This window comes from Talpa occidentalis, unplaced genomic scaffold, assembly GCF_014898055.3.
Source record: "Talpa occidentalis isolate TD23 unplaced genomic scaffold, MPIMG_talOcc4v2.1 talOcc4.9, whole genome shotgun sequence".
Classification (NCBI taxonomy): domain Eukaryota; kingdom Metazoa; phylum Chordata; class Mammalia; order Eulipotyphla; family Talpidae; genus Talpa; species Talpa occidentalis.
This window is the reverse complement of record NW_023605305.1, coordinates 7,666,467-7,680,286: the sequence shown is the minus strand read 5'-3', so window position 1 is coordinate 7,680,286 and position 13,820 is coordinate 7,666,467. Positions and strand designations below refer to the sequence as shown.

The 13,820-nt window shown below is 54.9% G+C and overlaps 1 protein-coding gene across 5 annotated transcripts in view; it reads right to left on the bottom strand.

The window, feature by feature from the left end:
• The window catches only part of KAZN (kazrin, periplakin interacting protein), a 353,192-nt gene that overhangs the window by 79,491 nt on the left and 259,881 nt on the right, over positions 1 to 13,820 (bottom strand). For all 5 annotated transcript variants that reach the window (XM_054691610.1, XM_054691611.1, XM_054691613.1 and 2 more), the window contains exon 2: positions 9,219 to 9,410. In XM_054691610.1, the coding sequence (XP_054547585.1) occupies positions 9,219 to 9,410 (192 nt within the window). The remainder of the gene's footprint in view (positions 1 to 9,218; positions 9,411 to 13,820) is intronic.

Genomic DNA, 13,820 nt, shown 5'->3' with positions numbered 1-13,820 from the left:
AGGTCTGCCCTACTGGGTGGGCGAGAGGTCTGGTGCTGGCAGGACAGGCAGAACCAGCCCTAGAATCCTCCTGCTAGGCTGTGAGCATGCAGGGGTGAGAGTGGCAGCCCCGAGGCAGGCAGAGGCCCAGCCAGGGTGACCCCAGAACCTGCACTACCCGTGGGCTGTACTGGGCAGCTGCCTGGCATTTCAAGGCTGGTTGTTTCCACCCTTGTCCCTCCAACTTCCAGAGGAATGTCCCCTCTATCTTGAGCATGCTCCTCACGGTGGAGGACACAGTGGCTCCTAAGAACATTCAGCCCTACCTCTAATTTTCCAGATGTGGTGTAGGGTAAGTGATTTTCAGGCTTTTCTGCCCTCCCGCCATTAGGATAGATGATGGTGTCTTGCGGCTCTGAATGCATGCCTGATGGTGGGCACCTGGAGTAGGGTGTGGGCATATGTAGAAGGGATTCACCTGGGCTAAGACTGGGCTTATAAGGGTGGCGTCACGGGGACCCCAGTAGAGCAGAGAGGCAGAGAGAACCAGAGAAGGCCGGAGAGCCCAGACAGAGTGAAGGCTTGCTGGGGGTTGGGAGGCCTGCCAGCCTCCCAGCCCCCCGGAACCCCTGCCTGCCGTGTACCTGGTAAATCCCAATAAAAGCCGGAAAAGCCACCGAGAGCCCCAGGACTCTCTCCTTCACCCATCTGCTCAGGTCATAGAGATCCTGCTCCTTGTCCTCCTGCCCCTACAAGTGGCCTGCAGAGGTGGGGGCAAGAGGAATTTTGGACTCCTGACCTGTGACCTCCTGCTCTGAGGGCCCCACAGCCTCTGGTTACAGGCCCAGCCTGTGCCCAAGATCCATCCCACAAGCCATATATTGCAAAAAGGCCCTGACCACCCGAGCAATGGCAGCAGGCTCCCACGGGCGCGTGGACTGAGCTGGCTAGAACAGATCGTGGGCCTCGAGCCAAGCCACCTGCCTTGGTTTAAATTCCACTTCCCAGCAGGTCACTTTTCCGTCCCTCAATTTCCTCATCTGGAAAACGGAGATGATGATCTGAGAGAATTCATAGTCGGTGCATTCCCGGCCCATAAAAACATTCAATAAATATATACGCGTTATATTAATTATACATACATTACAGACATATGCCAATTCTAAAACACTCTGGAGCCATGGATTTTAACCTTCATCTCTTCCCTGCCATAGTCTCTGGTCCTAAGCTGAACTAGAGCACTTCTTTCTAAATCAGTCTGAGCTTTTATTTTTAGTTCAGTGCCCCAAAATGCCTCTCCTCCTTTTGTGTCCCCATGTGGGGCTGTGAACATGAAGGCCTGTCCTGTTCACCTCATTATTAGCGGCTTCTGTCTCAGCTGCTGGCCGCCCTGTGTGGTCAGTGCTATTTAGGGAGCTGGGCTAGACGCCCAGGCCACAGCACGCGTCTCCTCGGACCTCACTGATCTCTGCCAGGTCTGGAGTGCAAGCCCGGGAACCCAGGGGGCTGGGGCGTCAACAGGCCGGGAGGGGACACAGGAGCATCCCCTGCACTCCCCCACCACAGGTGGAGGCTGCCAGCCCGGCCCCCAGGACCATGCCCAGCTGGGGCCCCTCTGCGACCCGCTGAGGCCACATGGAGGACAGGGAGGCAAAGCAGGAGCTGTCCTTGCGATGTGGGCTGTGGGGGGTCTGAAATGCTCCCCACCTCAAATGCCCCCAGCACCCTGCCCTCTTTTTAAGAACTAATTTATCAATTATAAATGACCTGAAATCAACTGTACACACTGCACGCTCCTCCCCCACCCCGCCTTCCCCTCCACCCACAAGATCGCCCCCTTTCAGGACTCCGTCCCTCCGTGAGCCCTTGTATGGACCAAAGGTTTGTGGCTTTATTGCCGAGCGTGGCCCATTCACCTGCAGATGGGCATCCGGGCTGTTTCCAGTTTGGGGCTATTATCAGTACAGCTGCAGGGACCGTTTGTAGACTAGCCTTTGTGTGGGTGGGTGTTTCCCAGATGAGTCAGCACCCGGGTGAAAGTCAGGTAGGTCCCAGTTTACCCTATTCTAGAATGTCTACATCCCCCTAGTGCTTGCCATCTTCTGACACACCTCCCGTCATTGTTCACGGTCACTCTTTTCCCTTGTGCAAAGATGGACACAACATTGCTCATACCACAATCTTTTCACAGTGGGGAAAAGTGCTAGCCTGTCACCCACAGGTGTGGCAGAAGTGATGCTAAATGGCATCTGAAGCCAGGCCATAAGAAGCCTTGCAGCTTGCCCCGGGGTTTCCTGGCACCCTCTTTGTCCCCACACAGGGGGTCTGACCCTTGTGCAAGAGGGGCCACCCCTGGCTGCTCTGGGTGTTGGTCCAGCTGAGCCCAGGCACCTCCAAGGCACAAGACAGGGTGTGAAGCCATTTTGGACCTTCCAGTGAGATACCACATGGGAGGAAAAAATCACCCAGCTGAGCCCTGTCAAGCTCCTGATACAACATCATGAGATGGAAGAAAAGTGATTGTCCAACCCCACTAAAACTTATTACACAGCAAAAATAACTGGCACAGCTTTCTAGAATGTGAGCTCCACATGGAATGGATTTTTTTGGTCTGTTTTGCTCATGGATACACTCCAAGATCCCAGAACAACGACTGGCAAACAGCAGGACTTGAATGCATGTTTGTTGAATGAGTAAGTGAGTGAGGTTCTACATAAGATTTCAGTACAGTGAAGAGATTTCTACTGACCCAAACCACACACTGGGGCAGTGGTAAGGGACTTGTGTCAGGCATGGGACTTGGAATTCAAACACTGAGACCTGTCTGCTCTATGCCCCCCTTGGAGCCTCGGTTTTCCCAACTGCAAAGTCAGGTGAACTCCACCTGAGTCCTGGGGTTGTTCCAAGGATAATGTGAAGATAGGAGTGTGGGGAAGCCTTAAGACCTAGCTGTCTCATCCCCATTCTGTAAATGGGGAAACTGAGGCTAACAACCACGCCTCATCTAACAAGGGGTGCGGGTGGATCGATGTGTTCCTGTAGGCAAAGCAGTCACGAGAGTGCCCAGCACAGTCCAGGCGCTAAATAAATGCTGGCGGAGAGTGAATCACTCAAAAGCACTGCATGCTCACACCCCCATCACCCCAGCTGCAAAATGGGTGCATGTGCTCTTTGTTCTGGACAGGGAAGCAGCTGGGCTCCTGTACACATTTTCCAAGCAAGTCTCAGATACGCCAGGCGAATTCAAGCGGCGCCTGTGTATTTTGAAACAACCAGCCTTTCAGCCTTAGGATAAATGAAGGATGCCCAGAACCAGAACATCGACACAGAGGAACCCACTGAGATTCAGGCACAAGGTGAGGAAGGAGAGGCAAAGGGCACTTGTTTGGGGGCGGGGGGGTGGCCCTCGGGAGGGGATTGGATTCACTGCCTTCCCAAAGCACAGAGGCAAAGGGAGAGCCCACAGAAGACAAGAGAGGTCAGCCGTCAATCAGGCTCAGCACCAGACAGAAAGCGAGGGAGCCGGAGGGACAGAATTTGCTGCAATCACTTGATTATTCAGTCACTGAAATTCGACTTTACACGGTCTCTGTGGCGGATCCACTGTCGTGGCCGCCAGTGAACTCAGGACCATGGGACAGGCGGGTTGGCTCTCGGGGGGCCCCCACCTGCAGTCCTGGGGGCCATCAGGCTAGACCTGGGGACCCAGAAACAGTGGTAGCTTCACGCAAAGAAATTCAGCCCAGGGAGATAAAATGTCCGGAACATGACTACGTCTTTGGTAATGAAAGGAGTGAAGGAAAGAAGGGAGCGCAGATGTGGGAAGGGCGACCAGAGCATCGAGTCGCTCTTGGAACCCACACAGCGCTGTGCGGACAAGGGTGTGTGTGAGAGAAGCAGTGGGCAGAGCACGCCGGCATCCAGGACACAGTGTCCTGCCTGACAGCCACTTGGGCCACCTACTGCCCCCCAACCCCACGCCCGCCTGCAGGCCTGGCCACATCTGCAGTGCAGCCAGGGCGTGGCCGCCCTGCTGGGAATGAAGTGGGCACTGGAGTCTCCCCCGCGCCCACCCAGGGCCTAAGTCAACTCCAGAGCCTAGAACTCATCGAAGCAGGAATGTCTGTGATGTAGATTCTTATGTACCAGTCTGGCTGGCCAGTGAAGTGTTTGTCAGCCAGCTGGGTTGAGGATGTTGTGGGTTCCAGGTATGCATTCAGTCCCGGGTAGGGGGGTAGGGCCTGAGGCCAACCTGCCTCTGAATCCTGTGATCCGCAGTCTAGGGCTTGGTATGGGGAAGTGGGAGTATTTGTTGAATGAGCAAATTAAATACTAAAACTGAATTCCTTCCAAGAGCTCGGTCTAGGGCAGGTGACTCATGCTGAAGCAGGAAAAAGGCCTCAACTGGCCTTATTCCTTCTGCCGAAGAGAGGAGACTTGGGCGTCGTTCCTACTCCCTCGCACTGGACAACTCTCAGTTTTGTTTGCCTAACCAGGCAGCCTGTACCCTGCCGTGAGCCTGGAGGGTGTAAGTCCGCAGGACACAGAGGTCCCCGCTGTGCACTCAGGTCGTAGGGCCCCCATCTAGGGCAGCCAAGTACAGGGTGCCGAGGCCTCTATTAGTTTCCTCCTGTTGCAGTGACAAATGACCACACATTTTGTGATGTACAACAAAACAAATTGATTAGATTCTCGTTCTGGAGGTCAGGCCAAGGTCAAGGTGGGCGGGCTATGTTCCCTCTGGAGGAGGGGCTGGGGGCAGTCCAGCTTCCCGTCTTTGCCCACATTCTTCAGCTCACGGCCTCTTCCTCATCTTCTCTGGTGGCGGAGTCCTCACACTGCCCCCCTGACCTCTGTTCTGTCATCATGCTGCCTTCTCTGCCTCTGAGCCTCCCGCCTCTGCTAGGAGACTTGTGATGACACTGGGCCCCAGAATCACCCAGGACAACCCGCACTGGGGACTGCTGATTAGCAACCTTCACTCCCCTTTGCCATGGTATCTGTCATGTTCACAGCTTCTGGGAATTAGGGTGCCAACACTTGGTGGGAGGAAGGGGCACGATGCTGCCTGCCAGGCACGGGCCCTGAGCCCATTAGGTAGCGAGGCTGAGCTGGGCCTCAGACGAAGAGTGACCAGCAGGAGGCTTGGGGGCAGGGGAGAGGCCCACCTGGAGCCACACAAATAGACCCACGTGTCTGCCCACACACGGGAGACGAGGCCGCAGAGGCCAGGAGACAGAGGGAGAGGGACATGGGGAAACCCTAAACACCCTGCTTCTCATATTGCCTCCTCCTGCTCAGAACCTCCATGGTCCCTGAACTTACGCACTCAGCCCAAGACTGACCACGACCATCTCCAACACCCCACTAGTGCACAGACTCAGTATGGGGTTCCCCTGCCGACCCCCAGACACAGAGGGCCCTGCTGCCTTTGTTCAAGCTCGTCTCCCTGCAGCAAACCCCTCCGTCCCTGCCAGCATCCCTAAGGGCTCTGGAGGGGTGTGGCTGCCCAACCCGGCCCTCACCAGGTACTGCCTGGAGTCCTGGCCCACGCACAGCCACCTCACGGGCTTGCTGGGGGCTCGAACAAGCTCAAGTTTTCCCACGTGTGGCCCACAGAAAGTGCCCCAGAGTGCTAGCTGTCAACTGCCACCACCACCTCTAGGAATGCAGGATGCCCAGCAGGAAAAGCCTTTTGCATCAAAATACTATGAATCTCTGCCTTTTTCACTGTGTTAGTATTTGCACTGTTGGTGCAAAAGCAACGTGGGGTGAAACGCTGACATCCCAGCAGAAGCTGTGGCCGTGGGAGCAGTCCTCACGGCCTCTCCACAGCGCGCCCGCAGGTGGCGGGGAATCAGAGTGTGACTTAAGCGTGTCGTTGGTGAAAGGGTAAAAATGATTAATTTTATGAAAGCTGGAGCCATGAGTACCTGTCTCTTAATAAAACGGAAACACAGCGGCTCTCCCGCTGCACACAAAGGCCGTCTCCACTGTCACCACCCTTGGAGCGGCGCGACGGGCCACCTCTCCGCAGACACCGTTTGTACTTGAAGGCATGACTAACACACAAGCCGCGGGCTCTGGCCAGCCACCAAGCTGAGTTCACAGACGAAGCGAGCGCGCCTGCTCCTCCCAGGCAGCCGGCCGTATTTGCTGCCAATGATAAAATTTGAGCTTTGGAGCAACGTTCGCATTTTGGCAACCTCGATCCACCACTATGACTCACGGCTTCTCGGGACTTAAACACTCTGCTGAGGGGACGGGTGGTGATGACAACGAATGTGCCTTTTTTATATTGGTAACAGGGCTACCCTGTGGAAGGGGGATATTTTAGAGAGATCATCAGGGGACCGGTATTTTCTAAGGGATCGATGGAAGTGGTCAGGTGTCAAAAAATGCCCTGGGTGGGCAGCAATGTCCGCTCAAAGTGTAAACCAGACCAAGCGCTCTGGCCTTAGCAACACAGACACCTTCCCAGGTGAAGTTTCAGACTCCAGACTGCAGAGGCCTCTTCACGAGTTGCTATTGGGTGAACTTCGACATGGCAAAGAGCCACAGTTACCTGACAAGGTGAGGAATAATCTCCTCCCTCTCGCAACTGTGTTTTCCTGTGAGGCCAGCTATGCCACCAAAATGACAATCTCAAAAGGCCGATAAAGGAGCAGGTGTAAGAACTCAGCCGTCTTCTTCCAAGAAGCTGGACGTTTTTGCAAAAATGTAGAACAACTTGGCCCTCTCATGCAAATCTCTTTGTTTTAGAAAATATGGTGATTTTTTTCATTAAACATCATTTTGCTTGTGGGCTTATTATTTCTATTTTAAAATACACGAAGGCTTGGACTTGCTCTCAGTTTTAAGTTCTAAGATGGCGGGCAGCAAGAGAGCCAAACCATATAAACCAGCTCTTGCCTCTGCACGAGTGGAGAGTGGTTCTGAGACCAACAAGTTTGAGAAATGCCGTCTGAAGAAAATAACCAGATTTACACCCACAGAGTGTGGTATTATATAATGGTGATATAGAATTGCCATTCTGTAATGGCAAAAAAATGCAAAGAAAAAAGTGGAAACAGCTTAAATGCCCAATAACAGGGAAATGGCGAAATAAACGAGGGTGCCTCCATTTGGTAGAACATTATGCACTCATTAAAAATTATGTTTTCAAAGAGTATTTATTGTTATGGGAAAATGCTCAACACGCTCGACATGCCATTAAGTGATTAAAAAAGGGAAGAAGCGAATTTTTATTATCATCGTTTCTGTAACATCTCGATTCTCTGAGAAATCAATGAAACTGAGGGGGCCTGGGGAAATCAAGATACCCCAAAGGGGTCCCACAAGCTACAAGCGCCTCACATGGTAAACCTGGGGTCTGCGGGGACCCTGGCTGAGCTCACACTCAGGATGACGCTCTTCTTCCTTAAACCAGCATTCAGGGCTCCTGCCTCTAAGCTCCCGGTGAGACCAGAATCCTAAACCACACATTCCCCAGACTTATCTCCATAGAAACAAAGGAACCTTCTAGATCCCTACTCTTTCCAAACTTGATTATTTTTGTTGCTTTGATGTTGCAACTACGGATTGATGTTTGAGCTTTTGCTTGGGTTTCTAATCTTCTCACATGCTGGAAAATTCCGGATGAGACTGCGGGTGGACGGGTGTCGATGTCTTCGGGGGCTTTTGCATTTTCCCACTGCAGGGACACTGGTTGTTAGCAAGTGTCGCCCAACATCTGCCGCTGACTGTTCTCCTCATTATGGGCATATAAATCCCTTTTCATACCCCAGCCTCCTCTGCCCACATCTGTCTGCAATTTACTCACGGCCTGCTGTGGCTGGGGAGGAAGCAACTCATTTACGACTGTAGGAGGCCAGGCGGGAAGCTTGGGGTGGCTGCAGAAGACCATCCCGCTGCTTGTCGGGACGCAGCCACCTCGAGTTGGATGGAATGAGGGGGCCTAAAGTCTGGACCACGCCTTGTGGGGATCAGGTGACTGACATCTCCAAGCAGAGGCCAGGAGGTCGGTCCAGCCGCCTCTCAGCTGACAATCACGGAGTATGTGCACTAGTGGCTCTACTCATGGGGCCAGGCACTTCCTGGCTCATTTAACTCTCCCCAGTTAGACTTGTGACCAGGACACGGGTGTCCAGCTGGAAATGGCTCTCCCAGCACCCCTGCAGTCAGGCCTGGCACACCATCAAGCTCCAGCCCTAGGTTTCTGCGGCCCCCTGGGTCTCTCCCAGGCCGAGGGCAGCAGACACCCACCAGCCTGAAATACTCCCTGGTTATGGATGAGACAAGTCTACTCCTTCAGTCAGGCTTTTTGGGGTGTCTTTGCTACGGCAGCTCTAAACCGCAGTAACGTTTTGACACTTCAGCTTCAAAAATGCAGTTTTCAAAGCGTATTGACGGTTCTAATAAATGGATGCCAAGTTTTATTGTCTCGTATTCCCCAAGGAGAATTGAAAACACTAGGGGGCTCATGTGATTCAAGACAGACCCCAAAGCCTCACCCCTCCACCTCCCCCCGTCCCATGTTTCACGCCAAGTTCCCCGGGCACTGCTAGATGGCCTGTCACCCTTTCAGGTAACCTTTGAGATGCCACTCCCTGCCCCGCAGAATGACGACAGGAGGTACCCAGGGGAACTGGTTATGCCGGTGGCCCACGTCCCAGACCACCCGGAAGGACAACAGACTGACATCATGGTGGTGAGCCCGTGATGACATGGTGGTAATGACATGACACGGTGTCACCCAGTTCCTCCCTGCGCCCCAGCGCTGGACACGGTGCTTCTAAGGGGGCGGGGAGGATCCTTCTGACGCAGCAGTGCAAGAGGCCCAAGCCCCTTCCCCAGAGCCCACCGTGGCCGATGGAGTACAACTGGGGGACAGACATGTGCCCCGGCAGAGAAGGCTGCCCACCCACACTGCCCTGGAGGGGAGATGCCAGAGGAACGTGACCGAACTGGGAAGGGGGCGCGGCTGCTGCCAGCGTCCAGGCTCAGCAGATGCTCCCTCCATTCATGCCTTGGAAGGAGGCCCCAGACAACCTCCAGGACAAGACGGAACAGCCCCAGGGCCCAGCCCTGCAAGACCCATGATTCCATCCCCAAAGGGATAGGGGGCCACTTTGGGAGACCCCATGTCGAGGCCACACCCCCAGAGAGGCTGGACCCAGGCTCCCCGGCACTCTCGAGCCCCAGAAGAGGGAAGGAGGGGCTGCTGATGCGTCACTCACCCTGCAAAGCTTCTTTGGCTCTGGCTAGGTCCTGCTCCTTCTGGGCCAGCTGCACCCTGAGCTCGGTGGCCGAGAGGATCTCGGAGGACTTGCCGCCCTGGGACTCCTCCAGGTCCTTCGTCAGCATCTCCTTCATCTGCCGGAGCAGGTGGACCTCCTCCTGGAGCCGGGACACCTCCTCCCGCAGGAGCACTGGGGGAGAGGGCACACGTTAGAGGATGGGACACTGCCCGCGCTCATTCACTTTTGGGGGGAAGTGTCCAGAGGGGTTTATCCTACTCACTGCACCCTGAAAGCCTTCCCCGCACATGTGCGGGAAGAACCCCCCCCCCACACAAGCCCCCACTTCATTCAGAAGAGCCCCAGCCCTGGTCCTGGGTCCCACCCAGTCTGCAGAGCACATCCAGTGGGACCCTTCATAGCCCGCAAACTCTCTAGGGCTCCCCGGCTGCTGTCACAGCACAAGGAGGGGCCACTCAAGTGGCAATGATCTTCCTCCCCCAAAGGGCAGGACAAGAGGGGGAAGGAGGGCAGGCAGGAGGCAGCATCACACCAGGAGCCTGCTGCAGGCCCCGTTACGCTCTGTGGGCACCATCTCACTAAGTTCTCCCAAGCCTGCGGCAGCCACGCTCAACTCCCATTCTGTAGATGAGGACGGACGCGGGGAGGGCAGGTGACTCACAAGGCCACAGGCCAGCAGGCAGCAGTGCTGGGACAAGAAGCCACACCTGGCTGACCCCAGCCCCCCGTCTCCCGGTCGCACACATGGGAACAGCCCAGAGAGGCACACGCAGCACAGCTCACAGCTCACAAACCTCAGGAGCTGTGTGGACACAGGAGGCACATTTACACCTGGCTGTGCAGAAAAACAGGGTACCAGAACAGTAACAGCAGCGGCACCACAGGCCAAGGCTTCCATAACACCCAAACCCAACCCTTTGTATGCTGAGTCCCCAGGGACAAGGCCAAGAACACGAGCCCCTCAGCCTGGAGCCCTTGGGAAGGTCCCCAGAGGGTACACTTTGTCTCACGGAGTCCAGAAGCAGCTCAGTCCTGCAGGCTGGTCGACAGCCACATCAGGCCTGCTCAGCTAAGCAGCAGCAGATGGGGTGCCGCGGGGGTGCCGGAAGCGGGTGGTCGAGCAGACATCGATGCTGACCCCCAGGAGAGCACACATGCAGGGTCAGGACGTGCACTTATTAACGTCTGGAGCACTGGGCGCAGCTCCCTGAGACCAGGTGAAAGGCCTCCTTCACCCACCCATCCACCCAGCAAGAGATTACAGAGATCTCCCCCTGCTAGACTCCACTTCCACCCCAGGCACGGGGGCCCTTGGAATGAATGACACAGACAGGTCTGTCCTGAGGCTGGAGCTCCCAGACCCTGCTGAAAGCACGGGTCTCAGGACCCCAGATCTGCACCCAGGGAAGCAGCTTGTCCACAGGGAGGCTTCTCACTGCTCAAGACTTCACTCCACTTGCACACAGGCTGGGGACAGTCCAACACTCTCAGCAAAATTGCAAAGTAGGAGGTTTGCTTTGGGGACCCTCCCCTGCCGTCACTGCAGGTAAACACTTCAGGCCTACAGTGTGGGTCCAGTTCAGGTGTGCAGAAAGGAGAAGGGAGCTCCTGGGTCCCAAGAAGTTTCCACCAAATAGAAGCAGCACACACGAGCAGGCAGAATGCAATGGGGGGCTGCATCTCCTTGGGACATTTGAAATGGGCCTTGGAAGATGGGGTCCCTGGAACATAGGAGGGAGCGAACAGGAGGAACAGCAGGACCAAAGGCAGAGAGGCCAGAAAACCAGAGGTCCCTGGGTGACTAGTGAATGGGTACGGGGTGAGGTAGAACAGAAAGAAGCCTAAGGAGGTACACTGGGGTCAGATTATAAAAGGTCTTAACGTTGACCGCCTCTCTGTGACCTCAGACCTGACTCGCTGTCTCAAGTAATACCCAAGGGCTTGAATTTTCATATTTGTTCCCTGCCCTAGACTGTTTGCACCCCGCAACCCCTCAATTCCTATGTTGAAACCTAATCCCCAGCGTGACGGTATTTGGTGGTGAGACCTTTGGGAGGTGATACGGTCATGAAGGTGGAATCCTCCTGAATAGAATTCATGCCTTTATAAAGACGACCGCAGAGAGCTATCCTGCCTCTTCCCCAGCATGAGGACAGAGAGAAGACATTAAACTATGAACCAAGAAGAGTCTCCAACAGACACCAGATCTCCCAGCATCTTGATCTTGGACTTCCAGCTTCCGGAAGTGTAGGGAAAACTCCTCTTGTGTATAAGTCACCCAGGCTACGGTGTTGTGTTATTGCAGTCCTAATGGACCAAGATACTTTCGTCTCTCAATTCTCTCCAACCACCTATCCTGCCAGGATTCCTTCCCACTCACCTGCACTGGAAGGAAAGTGTGAGAGACTGCTAACAACTCCCCGTTTCTATTTATATTGCCATGCAGGTGGAAGACAGGTTTGTTTTGATTTGATTTTTTTTTTTAGGGCTTCCTCAAACTGCCAAGAGGCAGTCACTGAAGTTGTTTACTGTGTCTACACAGAAGACAGAGAATTCCAAGAGATCTGGCTTCCAATGTAGCCCTGGTCAGGCACTGCCATGACCTTGAGCGCGTCCTGCCATTTCTCAGGTCTCGGCTGTCACGTACACAGCTAGGTGACACCCAACCATCCATTCAGAGTTGCCAGATCTAGAAACACAAGCCAAAGCAAAACAAGCCAAAGAAATCCTATATGCAGCTAGATTTGAATTTCAGCTAAACCAAGAATGATTTTTAGTGTAAATATGTCCCATGCAAAATCAGGATATATTTATACTAAAATGTTGCCCATTGTTTATCTGAAATTCAAGTAACTACGCATGCTGTGTTTTGTCAAACAACCCTACTCCCATCCCACGGGGATTTTGGCACAATGAAAAGGGGCCATCTCCAGTAAGGGTTTTGCCACGAAGAAGGTGGTGCAGGCACAGAACAGTCTGGCACAGCCTTCCTTGCAGTCCCAATGTAGATGAGCCGAGAACAAGGTGGGCTGGCGTCCTTCCTGGTTAACAGTGGCAAAGGTTGACTGCTCCTGGGTTGGCCTTTCAAACAGGTGTACCCGACACCTAAGCCCCACCCTTGAGTTGGCCCTGAACAAGGAGGGCGGGACACGAGGTGTGGCAGCACCGGCAGGAGCCATGTCTTAGAGACCAGGCTGGAAAAACAACTTTGCGAAGACAGGCTTGTCCAAGCTTCCTGACCACACCTGCCCCAACTAGGTGTGCTCACCCAGATGTCGCACACCCTCATCTGTCAGGGGCAGAGGAGGTGGCAACTCCTGATGGACTCTGGGACCATGGCAGACCTGCCTCGCCCTGCAGAGTGGGGGTGACGGGACTGAATGAGCTGTGTATAAGGCACTTAAACATGTCCACACGGTGAGCTCCGTGTGCCATCGTGCCCACAGGCCCCTCCCCTAAGCCCAGAGGAGGGCCACCACATTCCTCAGGAGGAATCAAGAGGCTGGAGCTGAAGACTTGGCTTTCCGCCTCACAGAGATTCCTTCCATGCTGTGTGACTTGGGCAAGTTACTGTCCCTTTCTGGGCCCTTAGAAGAACCCACTCTTTATGAATCTGGGTGAATGCTCCCCCTTGACAGGAACTGGGGTCCTGACTCTAGTCTTGAACTGCACTGCTCTGTGGGCGGCCACTAGTCACATCGCTCAAATGAACAATTCGTTTCCCGGTCTGCACTGGCTGAAGTTCAAGTGCACTCGTACAGCTAGTGCTGGACAGTGCTCAAGGGCCACTGATCGCTGCAGGGGGTGCTGGTCCACGCTGGGCTCCAGGGCAGGAAAGGGAGAGAAGGGAGGAAAGTGCAATACAGGGCTGATAAGCACGTGGTCCCACAGCCTCAGTGGCGAGAGGAAGCCTGTAGCCTGCGGTGGTGAGCCAGCCCCTGAGGAAGCAGCCACCGCCCCCGGACAGCTTCCCTGTCCGGGAGATGAAACATGCACCTCTCTATCCACTGTGGCCAACCACTGTGCCCTGGGAGCTTGGGCAGCAGGGTGGGCAGTGGTGAAAGGGCCTGGTGCCAAGAGTCCTGGGATCAGTGCAGCTCTGGGCACAGAAGCTGGAAGTAGTCTGGCCTGGGTCACGGCGCTGCCCTGCCCCAGGGAGGCAGCTGGTTATCAAAGGTGTCGCCCTGGGTGCAGACTTCCTGGCAGGCAGGCGAGGCAGAAGCGTCTACTGAGGTGGCAAAGGATCCCAGGGCAGCCCCTGCCCTTCCCAGGCACATCTCCTTTGGTTTTGCAGACCAAGGAGTGCCTGGTATCTCAATATGTCATTCCTCAGCCTGTCGGCAGCCAGGGCTGTCCACGGGACCCAGTTCTGGAGTGGGCAGCTGGGGAGGAGGTCCTGCCCTTGAAGAGAGAGGACTTTGCCCAACCCTGACGTCTCGCCTGGAATACGGAGTGGTGGCTGGAGCTGCAGCAGTCACCTTGTAACAAGGAGGCAATGTGCACGGGGCCAAAAACATGCCAAGCGGGGAGAGCAGCTCCCGGAGCACAGCTCAGTCCTGCACCTGCATCCAGTCCTGGGGC